The 19,000-nt window shown below is 38.9% G+C and overlaps 2 protein-coding genes across 4 annotated transcripts in view; one reads left to right on the forward strand and one right to left on the reverse strand.

Moving 5' to 3' along the window:
- Positions 1 to 10,324, reverse strand: part of PRCP (prolylcarboxypeptidase (angiotensinase C)) — a 56,880-nt gene extending 46,556 nt beyond the window's left edge. The window contains exons 1-2 of one of the 2 annotated variants that reach the window (XM_004683245.2): positions 10,190 to 10,324; positions 8,968 to 9,143 (exon numbers count right to left, since the gene is read on the reverse strand). In XM_004683245.2, the coding sequence (XP_004683302.1) occupies positions 8,968 to 9,129 (162 nt within the window). In that variant the 5' untranslated portion in view covers positions 9,130 to 9,143; positions 10,190 to 10,324. Of the gene's footprint in view, positions 1 to 8,967; positions 9,144 to 9,717; positions 10,088 to 10,189 lie in introns of those variants that run through there. The other variant, XM_012725696.1, reaches the window with a different exon arrangement.
- Positions 10,325 to 10,388: 64 nt separating this feature from the next.
- Positions 10,389 to 19,000, forward strand: part of DDIAS (DNA damage-induced apoptosis suppressor) — a 28,859-nt gene continuing 20,247 nt past the window's right edge. For both annotated transcript variants that reach the window (XM_004683709.2, XM_012725084.1), the window contains exon 1: positions 10,389 to 10,462. The gene's annotated coding sequence lies outside the window, so the exon portion shown is untranslated. The remainder of the gene's footprint in view (positions 10,463 to 19,000) is intronic.

Here is a 19,000-nt window from a genome sequence, read left to right on the forward strand (position 1 = left end):
TATGGTATTTGTCATTCTCCTTCTGACTTATTTTGCTTAGCATAATCCCCTCCCATTCCATCCATGCTGTAAATAGCAAGATATTTTTTTTCACTGTTCTTTAGTAAACATTTTTGATTCCAGGCCTCACTTCACTTCTCCATTGCTGGAGAAACACTGATCTCTTAAGACTGGTATAGTCTAAACTAGTGCTTTATAAACTGGATCACTAGTTGTGACCCACTAGTGGGTTATGAACTCAATTATAGTGTGTCAGAGTCAGCATCTCTCTATAACAAAATTTCATGCTATTCAACAGCCTAGCTACAGAATTTAAAATTATCAGTAAATTAAAAAATGTAAATGTCCTGAGCTGTTATGCTTCCACTTGAGGTAAAACTACTTGATAAATCATATTCTAAAAGATATAATTACAATTCAGGTGACAAGAGCCATTTCACAAAGTATAGCAGAGTTAACAGTCAAATGGATACTACAGATAGTAAGTCTAAAGGAACCTGGGGAAGGAGAGCCCATTCTAGACCAGGTCAGGTTCCAGGGACTCAATAAGGCCTGGATTGGAAAAGAATAAAGGAGTAGGAAACCATGAAGCTGGATGGTCTTGACTGAGGAGAAGAAACAGAGGGACTGAAGAGACTATTGCCATAGTTTAGTAACCCTGAGAATATAAATGAAGCAGTAACCCTGAGAATATAAATGAACAGAAACTAGCAAGATATCATGGAAATGTCTCAGTGACTGATAGGATTCTGCCATGAAGATGAGAGAATCATGTGATTCCAAGGTTTTCTATCCAGGAAAGTTAAAAATCAAAGGAGTTTTAGAAGGGAGTATAATGTAGTAACACCAGTATTTGTTATGAAAGTTTGACTTGCTTTGTACACTTACAACTCTGGGTTGCACTCAGGTTCCTATAGGAAGAATTCTAAGTGATATAAGCAAAATCCTATTTTTTAGGCACTCACTACCTATAAGCCATAAGATGGATAATTCTCTAACTCTCAAAATATTGAAATACTTTCATTCCAGTTGGCAATGCATGATGCCATCTCTACTCTACACCCACCTACCTTTTTGCTCCTCTACTTCTAAAAGACTAGCCCACAGCACTGGAAAAAGCCTCTGCTCTATGACCAGCTTCTGCTCTGACTGAGCAGTGTTCATGCCGGATTAGTAACACTAAGCAAAATATAATAAAAGCAAATGCTCACAGTATTTAGAAAAGGGAGTAATTACTTCAGCTTGGTCCAGTGGAACTCATTCAAACAGCTGTTGAGGGCATACATTGAAGATACTCTAATGGATATAACCCCAGCTATATCCCAGAGTGCTCACTAACAAAGACACCAACCTAGAAAGAAATGACTGCGGTCAAAATAGTAGTACAGAAACATCTATGAAGTATAACAGAAGGCACAAAAGGAACAGTCAATTACCTGGGCTATGGAGGAGATGCAATGCTATCCCTTAAAGTTACATAGAGAAGATGATGCAAGACCTGAGCAGTGAAGAATGAAAAGGAGTTTGTCAGGTACAGAAAGAAGGAAGACAAACCAATCCAAGCACAGTATAGCAACCAACACTATACAAGTCACATCCCAGCTAATGTGTACAAAAAAAATGTGTGATGATTGGCACAGAGTATCAATAATAAATGAAATTATACACTAAATCTTAAAGCTTTTTCCTAGCACATTTACTTCTCTAATAATTTCAAAGATTGATTCTAAGACTCACATGCATCATCTAAGCCTACCTAGCTGAACAAGGTGTGGGGTGGTCAAGGTATCCTAGCTCAGCTGTTTGGAAGTTTTAAAACGAAGCACTGAGAGGCCTCCCTGGTGGTAAAGGGATTAAGTCTCAGAGTTGTCACCCTATCACTGCTGTGGTCTGAGTTCGCTCCTCACCCAGTGAGGTGACCCACATGGTGCAGCAGACCTCTCCTGTCTCATCTGCTGCTCTCCTCAGAGGTGGATTTCAGTAGACCTGCCTGTTCTGCTCCCCACTCTATCTCTAGTGAATCCTATCATCCCCCCCCAAGACCTCCCTCCTTTGCACCTCTGGTCTACACTCTAAGTTTGTCTACGCATAAATAAATAAATAAAACTTTAAAAAAGAGTGAAAATGAGGCACATGGATTCTACAAGTCCACTAACGTTGCCTGCACTTGTTAGATGTGTGTAAGCAAAGAAGAGGGGAGGACAGCAAATGGAGTATGATATAAAAACAAAAGAATAACATAAGACCTCATTATGTTTCCAATCAAAGAAGGGCTTCCTGGAGGGAGATATTTCTTAAGAGAAGGGTACAAGCATGCATTAAACAGACCAGATACTATAAATATCAAAGAAGTACATATTTTAAAAACTGAATCTTCATAGGAAGACCTAAAGCAAAGTAAATGCATGTTTACACTTGGATGGTGTGTGTAGTAAAAAAAGAGATCATCTGGCAAACAGAAACTACAGATAAATGACTATAAATTAAAATTAATAAAAGGATTTGGTATTGTTATAGAATCTGGCTGAAACACCCTTCTGGAAATCTTTCAATAACATGATCCTTATTTTGAGGAAAGTAAAACTCTAGCTCCTCAGCCAACATCCATTTTATCAGGCAACGTTCACATTCTTAGATACCAAAGCACTGGAGGTGTATAAAGAACAGCAGCAGGCTTTTCCACACCTTGCCTAATGTTAATTTTTTGTGTTTTAAGTGTTTGATGTTAGGATGAATGATTCCATCAGCTCAGCTTCAAATGTGCTGAGTTTAGTGCTGTGGCTCCTAGACCCACAGATAAATGAAATCCAAAGTTGCTGCCCTTGAGATAACAAAAAGGAGTTTAGTAAATATTAATTCCCTTCTTTTTTAAAGTGTGGACATTTTCTAGAAATCAGACTAAATAAAAAGGCAAACAAAAGGCCTGCTTTGGTCTGCACTGGCTGCACAACTCATGTCATTTAAAACCAATTGTTCAAGGGGAAGGAAGCATCCAATGCCAAGGAGCAGGAGTGATTACCACAACTCTCTGAAATTACTGTATAAGCTGCTCCCTCAAAGGAAGAGGCTATCAGCTCAGGAAGTGATGGGGCTTCCGACAGTTTTAAAGGACAGTGTCTGCAGAGTGACCTGTGGTTCAAACCTGCATAAAAATAAAAGTTCACTGACAAATGATAACAACTACTTCCTCACTTTCCTATCTGCTGAATCACAGCCATTGTTTGGGATGTAATTCCTTATTTAAAGTAGGTCACTAAATCACAATGATGCTAGCCAAACATATTTTGTCATATGGCATCAGGAAAACCTAAAAAACGCCAGTGTGTGCCAAGGCTTAAATACACATACAGAAACACTTCTGTACTAACCAGTACCAAGGGCATCTTTCAAAACCTTTGTTATTTTTTTTTCCTCCTGAAAATCATAAGTTATATAGTGGAAAGAGAAGGGAATGTGAAGATATAATCTGAGTTTGAGTGTGAGTGCTATCTTCTACTAGAGCCACTTGAATAAGTTACTTTTTGTCTTTGAGCTTCTTTTCCTGCATGTAAAATGAAAAATTATCTATTCCAGCAAGGTCTTGGATTGATAAAGTTCGATAATACATGTGTGCCATGACCAACAAGAACCTGCAGGAAGTAATATATTTTATAACAGCATGCACCTCCCAAGTCTGAAACCATTGCCAAACACACATACATGTTTATGTGTTTAATACTGCCACTTATGAGGAAGAAATTATGATATAAAACTATAGCAATCTTTGCAAAGTAACATTTAAAAAAATATTGCTAGCTACCTTGGAGCTGATGATAGCCACACAGCAGAAATTTAGTAACAGTGAGTGCCTCTTTTATCCAAATACGATATGTTTACTTTTGCCTTTCTATTCACCTGTCACCAGTGATTACAGTCCTATAAAACTTTAGTGCACATTCATCACTATCTTAATTATGATACTCTGAGGAAAGATGTATATTACAGAAATATAACATGATTATGTTGGATATCTTATTAAGAACACTAAATAATTTGTGGTATCATTTTTCTCATTTCATATGCTGAAAATTATAAATCCAATTTACAAGGACTGCTTATTTCCTCTTAGATGGCAAAATAAATTTATGATCATGGATTAAACAGCCAGACTTCTCATAAAGATAATTAAACAAATTAAATTTTCATCCTGTGAAATGGTAGCACCTTATTAAACAGAAGATTTGTATTATTAATTCTCAAAATTGTGTTTAAAGATGAGACCACTATTCAGGTTTCCTTCTCTTCCTCTCTCAAACTCTCTCGCACATACCCTCAGTCCCAACGCCACCACCACCAACCCACCCCCACCCCGCCCCAGTATAAAAATCTTTTGACCCACCCAAGTGGTAGCTAATTTCTCTCTCAAACCTTTCCTACCACTAGTCCTTGCAGCTGGAATAGTTGCTCCCCTGTTCTTAATTCTCCCTCCCTTTTCCCCAAGTAGTTATGTTATCACACTGTAACATTACATTATCCCTTTTGATATAACCATCAACTGACTCCTGATTCATTTTCCTCATTCCTTAGAGATTTTAGTTCCTTGTTCAATGGCATTGCAAGACACAAATCTTTTCATAATTCTTGGTGATTTTAATATCCAGTCCCCTTAATCCTTTTTCTCTTCTCTAATCAAATCTCCACATATTGTCATTCCCACTATTAGAAAGTAATGTCCAAAGAAAGGAGAGGTTTTGTATTCTCTGCCCCACCTATAGAGAGGTGGAACTGAGAACCCAAATGAAAATATAGAACCTCGCAAGACAGATTCTTACAGAAACAGGAAAGCTTGAAGGAGATACATGGAGCAGAGAGGCTTGCTTGCTTCTTGGGCTTGCACCCGGGACTTGGAGGACATGAAGACACTGGGATGAGACATGAGTGAGGCTGATATGGGAGTCGTTACCTAAATATATTTATTTTTTATTTTTTTACTAAACTTTTTTCTTAAATCATTGTAGTCCCCATAGTTCTCCCACCACCTTGTCACCCGACAACCATCACCATATTCCCTTGTGTTCTTCCCTCACCTGTTTTTGCATCCTCTGCCTCCCCGCTCCCCCTTTGCTATATAATTCAATTCATGATCAGCTTGCCAGTTTTGATATTTGTCTTAACCCTTTGTTTTCTCTATAGTCCACATATGAGACCATCCAGTATTTATCTTTTTTCATCTGGCTAACTTTGCTACCATAATCCCTTCCACTTCAATCCATGTTGCCAGAAAGGGCATTGGTTTGTTTGCTTTTTTAATCACTGAGTAATATTCCAGTCAAAAATGGGCAAAAAAACTAAAAAGACACTTCTCCAAAGAAGAAAGGAGAATGGCCAACAGGCATATTAAAAATGTTCAACAACTTCAGTTATCAGGGAAATTCAAATAAACCACAATGAGATACCACTTCACTCCATTAAGAATGGCACACATCAAAAAAGCTGGCAGCAACAAATTGTGGAGAGGATGTAGAAATTTAAAAAAAAAAAAAAAAACCTTTTTACACTGTTGGTGGGAAAGCAAACAACTCCAACCACCATGGACAGGTTCCTCAAAACAAAAAATGGATCTACCATATGATCTAGTCATTCTACTCCTGGGAATATACCCAAACGATACAAAAACTCTAATTCTAAAAGAAACCTGCACTCCTATATTTACTGCAGCACTATTTAAATAGCTAAGATATGGATACAACCTAAATGCCCCAAACAGATGAATGGGTCAAAAAGTTGTGATATATTTATACAATGGAATATTACTCAGCTGTTACCTTGGGAAACCATATCCTTTCTTTCCTTCCTTTTCTGTGCTCAAAATCCTAATAAAATTATTTTCTATTAGATCTTATACACCTAAGAATATGCATAAGAATAAAGCATAAGAATATGCTTTACCTTTATACAGTAGATGCAGACCATGAAAATCTGGGCCCCAGGGTACCTCTCAGCCTTCATGCCAACACCACCATACCTCAATTTCAAGCATTCTACTTCCTCTTATCTTTCCAGCTCATCCCTCTACTACTATGACTCCCCAATCCTTCAATCTCATATATTCTACCTTTTCACTGACCCTTACCCTATCTCCTCACTTCTCTTCTTATTAGGTATAAATCCTAAGGGCCATCAGTATAATTACTTCCTTGCATACATACCAGGTCTCCATGTCTCTTTCTGTTTTACACATTTGGCAAAAGGTTACTCCTGATTAAAAAAAAAGTCTTCACCAATTCTATACTCACATTCAAGAAACTAAATGTAACCTCATCAAGTGGTCTTAATAACCTGCATGGGACTTCAAAATTGCCCTACAATTAAACTCTTCCTTAATCCATTTACTTTCTTTCTCTGGCAGTGGAGATTATTAGTAGTTCCTATCTCCTCCTTACTGTCCTCATTCCCTGCCTACTAATCTCTCCCTCAGGAACAACTGCCACTGATACTGATTTGCAATTGCTCCTCCCAGGCACATATATACACCCTGGGGATTTGGTACTTGCACTTCACCACGCCTTGAATACATGTGCACACTCTTTCCCCTGCGCTATTTTCAGGCACTTAATAAAACTGAGTAAATGAAGTCAGAAATAGTGTTCGTTTGCTTTTCTATTTTGATTTTTCCACATAGGCTTCTTTGGAAATGCCTCATGCAATGGCCAAACACAAGTCTACCTTATACTTCCAAACTCAAACTTCAGAACTATAACACTGTTAATTCCATATGATCTTGGCATACTCCTACAGCTTGCTTTACAAGCTTGGGCTACATATATGATCAGTCTTATGTACAGATGTGAAACCACTAAACTTCCAAACAAAAACATCGATGATATGCTCATTGATATCAGTCAACATTTTTTGAGCAATAATGTTTTGGATCTGACACAAAAAGTAAAGCCAACAAAAGCAAAAAGTCAAAAAAATGAAAAAGCAAGCAACTGAATGTGACAAAGAATTTGTAAATCAAATATATGTAAAATATTAATAGCCAAAACATAAAAAGAATTCATAGAATGTAATAGTAAAAAAATTGATTTAAAAATGGTCAGAAAGTGAATAGACATTGTTCGGGGAAAAAAAAACACACCAAAAACATAGCAGTGGGCAAAAGGTATATGAAAAGGTGTTTCATCATCACTAATTATTATGGAAATGCAAATCAAAAAATTCAGATAAAACTTCACACCCCCTAGAATGGTTGTTATCAAAAAGACAAGAGTAACTAGTGTTGGCAAAAATATAGTGGAAAAAGGAACATTTGCACACTGCTGGTAGGAATGTACAGCCATTATGGAAAACGGTTTGAAGATTCTTCAACAAAACTAAAAAGGAACTATCACATGATCCAGCAATTCCACTTCCTGTATTTACTCAAAAAAAAAAAAAAAGTAAAAAGTAAAAACACTAACTCTAAACATGCACCCCCATTTCACTGCAGTATTGTTTACAATAATCAAGATAAGGAAATAACCTAAGTCTCCATCAAATGGATAGTTATTTATATATATATAGTTCACACACAACACACATACGATGGAGTAGTCTTCAGCCATAAAAAAGAACAAAATCTTCTGCAACCATATGGATGAACCCTTGAGGGTATTATGCTAAATGAAGTCAGGCAAAGAAAGGCACAAATACATATGGCATGACCTCACTTATTTGTGCATCATAACAAAAACCAAACTCATAGAAACAGAACATATTGATTGGGTGGGGTAGACATGAAAGGGCCAAGTTACAAATTGCAGTGCATTTAAATAAGTCATGTGGTAATAGTGTACAGCATGGCAACTACAGTCAATAATATATTGATAGTATTACATATCTAAAAGCTGCTATGATAAAAATACACAGCAATACAACTATGGGCATCAATACAATGAAAAGGAAATAATTAACACAAAAAACTACAATGTTTATAGCAGCATTATTTACAATAACTAGCACATGGAAATGACTTAAGTGTCTATCAGTAGATGACTGGATCAAGAAGATGTGGTATATCCACAGTATTCAGCCATAAGGAAAGGTGAAATACAGTCATTTTCAGCAAACGAAGGAAGTTTGGGAATCACGTGTAGTAAAGTCAAATAACAACAGCAAACACTGAACATTCTATATATATGTATGTACGTATGTGTGTGTATAACAAACTATTTGAAAAAAGTAAAATACTTTAAGAAAAACTAGTGGACATCAGTAAGTAACAAGATGGCTCTGAGGTTAAGAGGGAGGTGGAGAGAGGGGTACAAGAAAATAAGGAATATGGTGGGGATTAAAAAACAAAATAAATCTTAACAATTGTCATGATAAAAAAATGTAACTACATATGATGATTTAACTAGACTTTTTGTGGTGATCATTTTATAATACATTCAAATATCAAATCACTATACAAAATATCAAACTAATACAAAATATGTCGATTATACTTCAATTATTTAAGAGGGTGCAAAATCACCTTTGAGCTGAGCATGAGATAACAGTCTGGCATTTAGGCAAAATAAATATTAGTAAGTGTTTAATAAGACACTGGAACTTTATATTTAGTACAAAGGATGACTGCTGCCATGGAATAGTGGCCAGAGTCCGCACTAAATACATTTTAATTTGGTGGAAGGTAAAAGGAATTTAAATTAAGGCCTTCCTCTTAGAACATAAAGGGCTGAAGTGACTGTTGAGATCGATTATGGAAGTGTATGTGGAGCCAGGACTGATTATAAATTATTGATAGTGGAAAGAGAGATTTTTAAACAGAACTGGCACTTGGGGCTACCTTGTGAAAAGTATAAGCTAAAGATTGACAGTTCAGGTCCCAGGCATTGGGAGTCAAGAGTTCGGAGTGAGCTCTTGTGCCTGGAACCCTGTCGGTTGGTCCCGGGACCGCGAAGCCCCCAGCCTGCCCCTCCACGTCCACCCACCCACCCTTACCTTCTGTTGGAAGTAGTGAATCGAATACTTCTTGGGTACAGAGTGGAACGAAGTGGAGCTAGTTGACAAGTGCAGACTGTTGAGGGCTCTCAAGGCCGGCGAAACGCGGAGAGCGGCCCCGAGGGTCAGGAAAACCAGAAGCTGGAGGGCGCAGTACCCCATAGCTAGGCTGGCGGCTGCAGCGCGGGTGGAACAGAAATCAGCAGAAGCACGCTGCCAGAGCAGTTTACAGTAGGCGGTTCCGCCCACCACCTACAGGCTCCACCCCGGGGAATCCCAAAGTCACCCGTCCCCCTCCCAGCGTCTAGCCGTAGTTAAACTCGCAACACACAAGGCATCCAGCCCCCTCCCTTGAGCGCGCCGCCACGCTTCATTCCCCTTTCGTTCCATCTCTTTCAGAGTCCATCTTCGTTGGGATCACACTCCAAGCCCCTTCTTACTGACCGCCGAACCCCAACCTGAATTCTATCGCCCCCAGCCCCCTTTTTCCGCCAGGTCACCTTCTAGCTCCGCCTTTGTCACCGCCTAAACCCTGCCGCGTTCGCCTCAATTCAGTTGCCAAGCCACTTGCCCTCCACAAATTCGAAAGTAATGGTAACAATAACAGCTACCATTCACATGTCACTGTAGTCTAGGTGACATATTCATCGTCTCATCTAAGTCAAACATTACAGCTCTCTTGTGTCCTATGACTGTCATTCCCACGTAAGAGGCTCGGAGAAGTGGGGCGCTTGCATAAGGATCACTCACAGAAAGGGAAGTGAAGCTCGCTTGCTTCGCAGGCAGCTCGGTCAGATTCTGCACGCCACTTCCAGCCTAGTCAGGTTATTCCTTATGCTACTCGGTCCGTAGATCACCCCAAATCTGGGATGCGCGCGCACATCCCTTACTGTGTTGCCCAACTCATCACTTAACGGAGATCACCCGTAGCTCACTTAGCTCCCTAATTCCGTGGGGGTCCCGGCCCCTTCTTTCGGATTGTGACCCCTTTCTTCCTCGGCACCAGGTAACCCGTTTCAGGCCCCGCCTCCTTTTCTCCAGCCACCCCGGGTGATTCCATCCCCCTCGGACAAAGACCCCTTCTCAGGTCTTCCAGGCAACCAGCTTCCACTCCTCTTTCCGGTCACCCGGCGGAACTTCAGTCCCAGGGGCATTCCCCGCCACTCCCACCCCTTCCTGGGGTTCCTGCGCCCAGTTGGCTCAGCGCTACCCCAAAACCTACTTGACTGGCTGTACTACAGTTCCACCAGTTGGGGAAGGACATTCGTCAAACCCTATCACTACACCCGGTAAGACGAAAACGGTCGTCCCCGAAAGCCCGGAGGCAATTGCGATTCATCGCCACCTCTGCGGCGCCTTCGCCTGAGTCGCTGAGGGCGCATGCGCAACGGGTCACTTCCGGCGGAAGAAGACGCGGGAGATTCGACTGGCGGTGTTTACCTGCCCCTGCGCGGGGTGCTGCTGCCGGGGCCCCGGTACCGGCCTCTTGCCTCGGGTAAGGTTGTGGGCTTCGTAACAAAGCTTTAACGTTGTTAGGGCCTATGCAGCGCTGAGCTGAGTGTTTTCGGGAGTCCGTCTCCTTGTCTGGGACGGCAGTCAGGAGGCTAGCAGAGTAATTGTACAGCTTAGTCAGATAACGTAGTGACCGAGGAAAACTTACAGTACAATTTTACATTTAGTGCTTTTGCGGTCGCGTTTATTGAACGCTACAGATGCCATCTGGCTGGCGGTGGTGCGCTTCTGGAACCAGAAATGGAAGTAGGGAAAGGGAAAGGCGCAGCTCTGGCTTGGGAGGTGAGCGGAGCGCTGGCTGCTCTGTATAGTGCGCAGTAGGAAAATGTCTTTTCCAAGCTGATTAGCTGTCCAGAGGGAAAAGTACGTAAGTGAGCGGTGTGCTCAAACCATTAAAATCGTTAAGTTCCTTATCGCACAGTTTCATCCAGTTTTATGAATCTCTCCGCCTCTTGTATTTCGTGCCATCTATTTTTTTTTAAGATTTATTTATTTATGCATACAGAGCTGGAGTGCAGGCCAGAGGTGCAGGGGCCGTGAGAGGATTCACCAGAGACAGTGGGGAACAGAACTGCTGAGGGGAGCAGCGGGAGGTCAGGAGAGGTCTGCCATGCCTGGTGGATCACCTCCCGGGCAGGCAGGAATCGAACTCGTGCAGAGGTGGCTTTAGCTTCTTAGTGCTGTGCTTTAACCCACTGTGCCACCAGGGAGGGCCCACGTGCCACACTTCTTGTCATTACTTTGGCCCAGCACCATGATTGCTACAGAGCTGTGGACAATAGCCTTCCAGCTGGTTCTCTTTTCTGTCTCTTCATCTCAGCCACTCTCCACATTGCCGGGCTGTCTAGGGCAGTCCATTAAAAACCTGTCAGTCACTGCTGTTGGCCCTGCGGATTAAATCTAAACTTCAAGTAGTTTATAGAGACCCTTCTGGGCTCTCCAGCAGTGTTTCACCACTCTAATCCTAGGCACCAACCCTACAGGATGTCTTTTTGAATTCTCAAATACCCCATCCTCCTTCCTCAGGACCTATTCTAACCCCATTTCCAAGCCTGCTAATTCTTACTTATTCCTTTGGTCTCAGTCTTTTAAGTCAGGAAGGCCTTTTCAAGTTTGGTTAACAAATTATCCAGTACTTATTTAATTCATTCTACAGATAGTTTTTAAGTGCTTCTTTTTTCTGCCCATGAACTACTAAGTTCAAGAATTGTAGTGATGGGTGATATAATCAGATTCCTATACTAAATGAAACTTAAACCTTTTGTGGATGGACTTAAGAAGATTAAAAGGGGAAAACTATTTTAGTTAGGTTGATCAGGAAAAGCCTCTTTGAGCTCACTCCAGAAACTGAGGTCTAAATGATGAGGATGATCCAGGCAACAGAGGAAAGGAAGATCATTCCAAATAATTGAGTAGGATATTCAAAGACCTGAAGCAGAAAGGGGTTTGGTATTCTTAGTATGCAGAAAAGAAGAGACCAGTCCTGCTGGAACATATTTAGAAAGGGAAGTTAAAGGACCAGACAGACACACAGTTAGGAGGCTTATACAGTGGTAAGCAGGAGGTGACGGTAGTCTAAATTTGCAGGATTTATGAAGTTCATAGAAGGGGTAGTGAGTGGTGGTTTCTAGATACAGAAATAGATTTAAAACCTTACTGATGGTTGTATGATGGGGGGAAAAAATGAAGGATGACTTCTAGTTATCTGGAAAAGAATGAAGAGGGAGAAGTTGGTAATATATTATGTAAACTGGGGGCTAGTTTTTGTTTTATTGAGGTAACACTGGTTTATATCATCAATTTTGGGTACCCACCATTATATTTTGATATTTGTATACATCTTATTGTAATCACCACCAAAAGTCTAGTTTACATATCACCATATAATTGATACCTTTTACCCATTTCACTATACTACTCCTTTCCCCTCGTTACCACCAGTCTTTTCCTTGCATCCAAGAGTTTTTAGGTTGCTGATGTGGGCTAGGTAGTTTTTGTTTATTTGGTTCTTTATATTGTTGTAGTTTGCTTTTTTCCCTCACATTTTAAACAAACACAAGTATGGCCCTCTTTGGTGGCGCAGCGAGTTAAAGCACAGCACTAAGTTTACTGGGGAAAGGAGAAAAAAAAAGAGAGGCACCTGCATTGCCACAGACAGGCACATATGAGTGAAATCATACAGTATTTGTCTATTCAGTCTGACTTAATTTCGCTTAGCTGACTTAATTTCGCTTAGCTTAATGCTCTCAAGATCTATTTATGTCATCAAAATAGTAAAATGTCATCTGTTTTTTATAACCAGAAGTGTTCCATTATATGAGCAGTCTATGTCAATACTTTTCACCTGTCAGTGAACATTTGTTTCCATGTTGTGGTTGTTGTAAATAATGCTGCATATATCTTTTTGAATTAGTGTTTTCCTATTCTTCAGATAAATGGATTGCCTGAATCATATGTTATTTCTATTCTTAACTTTTTGAGGAATCTTAATACTTTTCCCATAGCATCAGTATCAATTTATATTCCTATCAAAATTGCCTTTTTCTCAATATCCTCAGTAGCATTTTTTTTTCTTTTTGATAATTGTCATTCTAACATAATGTCTCATTATGGCTTTAATTTGCATTTCCCTAATAACTAGTGGTGATGACCATCTTTTCATGTACCAGTGACCATTTATATCTTGGGAGAAATGTCTATTCAGATCCTTTGCTCATTTTTATTTTGAGGGATTAGCTTTTTAAAGTTAAGACTGACTTCATCCTTTGGCAAGAGTCTTAAAACAAGCACAAGTATGGCCCTCCCTGGTGGCACAGTGGGTTAAAGCACAGCACTAAGAAGGTAAAGCCACTTCAGCATAAGTTAGATCCCCACCCCGGAGGTGATCCACATGGCACGGCAGACCTCTCCTGACCCGCCTGCTGCTCCCCTCAGCAGTGTACTTAGTCAGTTGGCCTGTTCTGCTCCCCACTGTGTCTCTGGTGAATCTTCTTACCACCCCTGCACCTTTGGCCGGTAAGCCAACTCTGTATACATAAATAAATAAATCTTTAAAAACACACACACACACACACACACACACAAGTATGAAACTTGAGCAAACTCATTCACTTGAAGACTGGTAAATTACTTATTAAAAAGCACAGATACCACATCTGGATCCGCCATTGTAAAGCATTCAAAAGATACAAGCCCAGCTAGACTGTAACTTTCTTAAAATAGGACCCATATCTTGGACTTCTAATCTTCACCACCTTCCTCATAAGCCAATTCACAGTAAATTCTTAAATTATTTTCTCTGTGATCAAACATTTAAGAGTTATATTAAAGTTTCCAGTCTGATCATAAAAAGAAAAAAAATATATGTGCGTATGTTGGTAGGGATTTTCATAGACTACTAAGGTGCCTTCTAAGACCTTAGTAGTGAGGTAGTTAAGCTGAAAAGGTGTTAGATAATAGAGCAAGGAATTACAGAGTAACAGGAAGCAGCTAAAATGTTCTCAGGCTTTTCAATTTAACTATAACCACAAAATCACAGTGGCCTTGATGGCCAGGCCAGTGTTTTTCAAGTGTGGGCATTACTTGGCAATTTGTGATACATGCAAATTCTTGAACTTAGAATAACTGAATCAAACTCTAGAGTAGGTGCCCAAAAATCTGTGTTCTTTCAAACACTCCAAGTGATTTGATGCACAAACATTTGAAGTCCACTTGGCAAATATGAACATAGAATGTAGGGGTTAAAATCAATGAACTGTACCTAGGCCCATTGACAGAACCAACAGTAGTGATAAATGATGCATTAGCTGTATTAGCCTGAGTTCATTAAATATTTGATTCACTTGATGTCCCTTATGCTTTTCTCCCTTTCTTTCTGTCTCAACCTCCTTGCTTTTACTTTTTATTCGAGAGATTGAGAGAAACCAAGCTTGTCTTTACTACCCTTAGTATTATATTTGATTTTCATATTTTTAAAAATAACACTTAAAATATTTTAAAGATAATCTTTAAAATCATCTTTGATGACTTTAAGAGAAAATACAATTGAGAAATTATCATTTTCCTAACTATCCTTTCTCTACCATCCCCCCAAATTAAGACTTGCTCTGTCCTTTTGTTACATTTTCTCATGGCATTATGTACATTTCCTTTATACAACTTGCCACAAAAAAAGTTTTTTGTTGTTTGATGTATGTCTCTTCTACTAGACTTTAAATCTAGTGGTCAGGTAAGGAACCTTGACTATTTTGTGCAGCACTTTTATTATCCCAACACCTGGTATTGAACAGCTGATTAATAAATAATTGATAACTAAGTGACTACATAAAGCTTATTATATTGGAATATGGCTTCTTCATTGGAGCTGAAATGTATTAATTGTTTCATCATCCTTGCCAGTAAAATTAGGAAGATTAATTGCAAGAGATATCACATATAAAATTGTTCTCAAGTTTATCATCATGTTTTCCTCACTTTAGAATTTGCACATTCTTGATGTGTTGTTCATGTATCCATAAAACATGAATTCACCATACTGTAAGGCAGTAGAGAGATATAACTGGGTTACAAATATCATGAAAAATACTATGAAAACAGCAAAGGGAGTAGTTTAACAGTAACTGTCTGAAAGTTGGAGAGGGGCTTGTCCATTAGACAATGAATGGGAAATCTTTTTGCCACATGCTGGGGTTTGCCAGGTGAAACAAAAATACTTGAAATCATTTTATGATCTTTCTCTCAAATTTGCTGTTTTATAGTTTTCTTGACATACCGATTTAATCCACTAGAGGGCAACAAACCTTTAAATAAAGACAAGTTAACCAGTCAGCCAGCACAGCAATTTGTACTTGCATGTATAATTGAAATTACTCTCCAAATATTTCTACTTACATAAATTTTGCATTTTAATTTGTTTCCTCCACAACACTTAATCACAGTCATCATAGAAGTTTGACCCATTTCTAAAGTTTAAATTTGATAATAGCTGTGTAAAGAATATTATTTGGTGAGTGTCCATATGAATACAGTAAAAAATAATTATCTTTGAGCCCTAAAGAAGGTAGTCTTTGCTCAGGATGTGAAACCACAATTTAGAAAAAATGAAATGAGAATTAAACATAAGTAATTATTAAAATAATATTGCTAAAATAAATTATACATATAGAGCTTTTCTGTGCCATTAAAAGTAAAATATTTGCATCTTAAAACCATCTGAGAGGTCCTCCCTGGTGGCACAACAGGTTAGGACTAAATGCTGCAAGCCAATCACAACCCTACAGCCTCTTCAGCATGAGCGCGATCCCCGCCCTGGAGGTGACCCACATGGCTGGCAGACCTCTCCTGACCCACCCTCAGCTCCCCTCAGCAGTGTCCTTCGTTGATCTGCCTGTTCACCCCACTCTGTCTCTGGTTTATCCTCTCACCAACCCTGCATATCTGGACTGTATCCCAGTTCTGTATGCAAAATAAATAAATCTTAAAAAAAAAAAAACTATCTGAGAAGGAAGAAAGTTAAAAATCCAGAAGAATGTTAATAGCTTAGGGCAGTATTTAAGCTTGCACTGGGGCTATAAAGATATTCCTTCTAACATCTTACTCAGATTCCAGAAAAAAAACCATAATGAACTGTTAAGTTTAATGAATATGTTCAGTGACAAATTAAAAAGTTAGGTCAGGCCCTCCCTGGTGGCACAGCGGGTTAAAGCATAGCACTGAGAAGCTAAAGCCACTTCTGCATGAGTTCGATTCCCACCTGCCCCGGAGGTGACCACATGGTGTGGCAGACCTCTCCTGACCCGCCTGCTGCTCCCCTCAGCAGTGTACTTTGTAGATCTGCCTTTTCTGCTCCCCACTCTGTCTCTGGTGAAGCCTCTCGCTGCCCGTGAGCCTCTGTCCTGTACCCCAGTTCTGTATGCACAAATAAATCTTTAAAAAAAAAAGTTAGGTCACTTAAATTAACCTGGGAAAGCTTTCTCGAGAAGGTTTCTGAGAATACTTTTAAGGAAGAGTATACATAAAGAGGGAGCAGAGAAGAACATTTTTGACAGAGGGAAGAGTGGGAAAAGGCAAAGGTGCCAAAATGCGAAGCATCGTGGTTAGGGAATACAATTTAGAGTTCTTTTTTGTATTATCTTTAGCATAAATTTCTTGCAGATAAAGAACAAGAGAAAGGGCATTAGGAAGAATAAAGCCAAGTAAATTATAACTGACAAAATAAATGTTAAGATTACAGAAGTGGTATAAGATGTGGAAGAAGAACCCTTTTTTGTTATAGAAAGATTACAGAAGTGGTATAAGATGTGGAAGAAGAGCCTTTTTTTGTTATAGAAAGATTACAGAAGTGGTATAAGATTGGAAAAAGAGTCCTTTTTTTGTTAAGTGCACTTAATATGAAAAAGGAAAATCTAGTTATATGGCACATACTTGTATGCAAATAAAGTTTTTCTTAAATTATAAAATTCTGCTCATATTCATTTGTTCAGCTAATACTTATTGATAACTTACTTATATATAGGCTGATATTTGAATTTTTCATGACTGAATGTATATATCATAAGCTTCATTAGTACCATGTAGGAATAAACAGAAACTAAGAGGCAGTGGATACCTCCTTTGCTGAAGACAAAGTAGGATGAGAATGAGCCAACTACTTGAAGAACTAAGGGCTGCATCTTGGCAAAGAGAACCAAGGACAAAAATCTGACAAGAGAACATTTGTTGTGTTTGAGGAGCAGAAAGAAGGCTTGTCTGACTTAAAGTGTAGTGGTTAAGGGAGGAAGGGTACAAGATGAGGTCAGAGAAGTGGGCTAGATCACAAAGAGCCTTAGAGGCCATTGTAAGTATTGTCTGTAATAGGATTTAGCAGATAAGAGACTATATTTGCAGGAGGAAGCTTTACCCTATTTTATGTTCCCTAGTTCACAGGTAGGAGTACCACCATGAAATACCCTGTCCCAAACTGGATTTGGGGAAGATTGGTAGAGGGAATATATCTGTGTTGATATGCATCAATCATTTGTTAGCAAGGAACTTGTGGTCAGCAGCAATAATGGCAGTGTTCTGTGACCTTTTCATCTTCACCTGCATCCTCTATCAGCTACTTTACCACATCCTTAGAGATTGGTCATGTGGTCTAAGACGACAAACAAATCTAAGAATTACATATCTTTTTAGTAGAACAAAGACAATGGAGATATATATATATATATATATATACACACACACACATACATATATATATACAAGATACATAAACACACAGTTAAACAAGAAAAATAACTTAATGAATTGGGAACAGTTCACCAAGGAGGATATCCAGAAAGTCAGTAGACATATGGAAAAACATTGAATTCCCTGAGAGATGCATATTAAACCTATAGTAAGATACTGTACCTGTGAGAATGGCACAGATTTAAAAACCTCTAATAGGAGGTGCTGGAGAAGATACAAAGCAGAACCATATTACACTGTTGATGGGAATGTAAAGTGGTATAACTATTATGGAAATCTGAATTTACTTTAAAACTAAAACTGGAAACACTGTATGACTCAGCATCCCCATTCATGGACATCTATCCAAAGAATATGAAATGTTCTTTCCACAGTGTTCATAGCAACATTATTTACAATAGCTAATACGAAACAATCTAAAAACCCATCACTAAGTGAGCAGATTAAGAAGATATGGTATATATACACTATGGAATACTTTTTAGCCATAAGGAGAGATGAAATTCAGCCATTTTCAATGAAATGGAGAGAACTTTTATGTGTGGTAAAGCAGTCAGAACAATAAAAACAAATGATTCAATAACGAAATACTTTGGACATCAGTAAATACTGTAAGAGCTCTGAGGGGTTAAGAAGGAGGGGGAGAGAAAGAAAATGAGGGGAAATAAGGCATAATAATGGCGTTTTAGTAAGTAAATCAGACTATCAGGACCAACTCCATTGAAAACATAACTTGAACCTCAAATTGTAGACAAGGACCTTGACCTTAACAAGAGAGGAGGTGAGGGAAGCATTTTGCCACATGGGAAAGGTCATGAGGTCATGATAAAATGGATAAATCACCAGGAAAACATATAAAGTCCTAAAACTAGATGCACCTAATAGTACTCAGATGCATCAATTCAAAGGTGGTCAGAACTATAAAGAAAAATTGACAGATCCTACAGTCACATGGAAAGAGTAACATACTCTTTTTAATAAGAAAAATTGCTGGAGTCCAAGTCAGTAATAGTTGTACCCATATTCAGAAACTGAAAACTTTTGCCAAATTTATTAATATAGCTTTACCTTGAACACATACAGAGGCTTTTGTTATACTATGAATAGTATTTTTTTTTATTTTATAAGTTTATTTTTACATCATTTTGTACATTTTTTTTTCCATCTCAATTGTAATCCCCGCAGGTTTCCCATCAGCAAGTCACCCGTGTGCCATCACCATAATCCCATGCACTTCCCACCCCACCCCTCCATTTTTGATCCCATCCCCACTTCACCCCCACAAAATGTC

The sequence above is a fragment of the Condylura cristata genome, unplaced genomic scaffold, assembly GCF_000260355.1.
Source record: "Condylura cristata isolate star-nosed mole 26May11 unplaced genomic scaffold, ConCri1.0 scaffold00015, whole genome shotgun sequence".
NCBI classification, from domain to species: domain Eukaryota; kingdom Metazoa; phylum Chordata; class Mammalia; order Eulipotyphla; family Talpidae; genus Condylura; species Condylura cristata.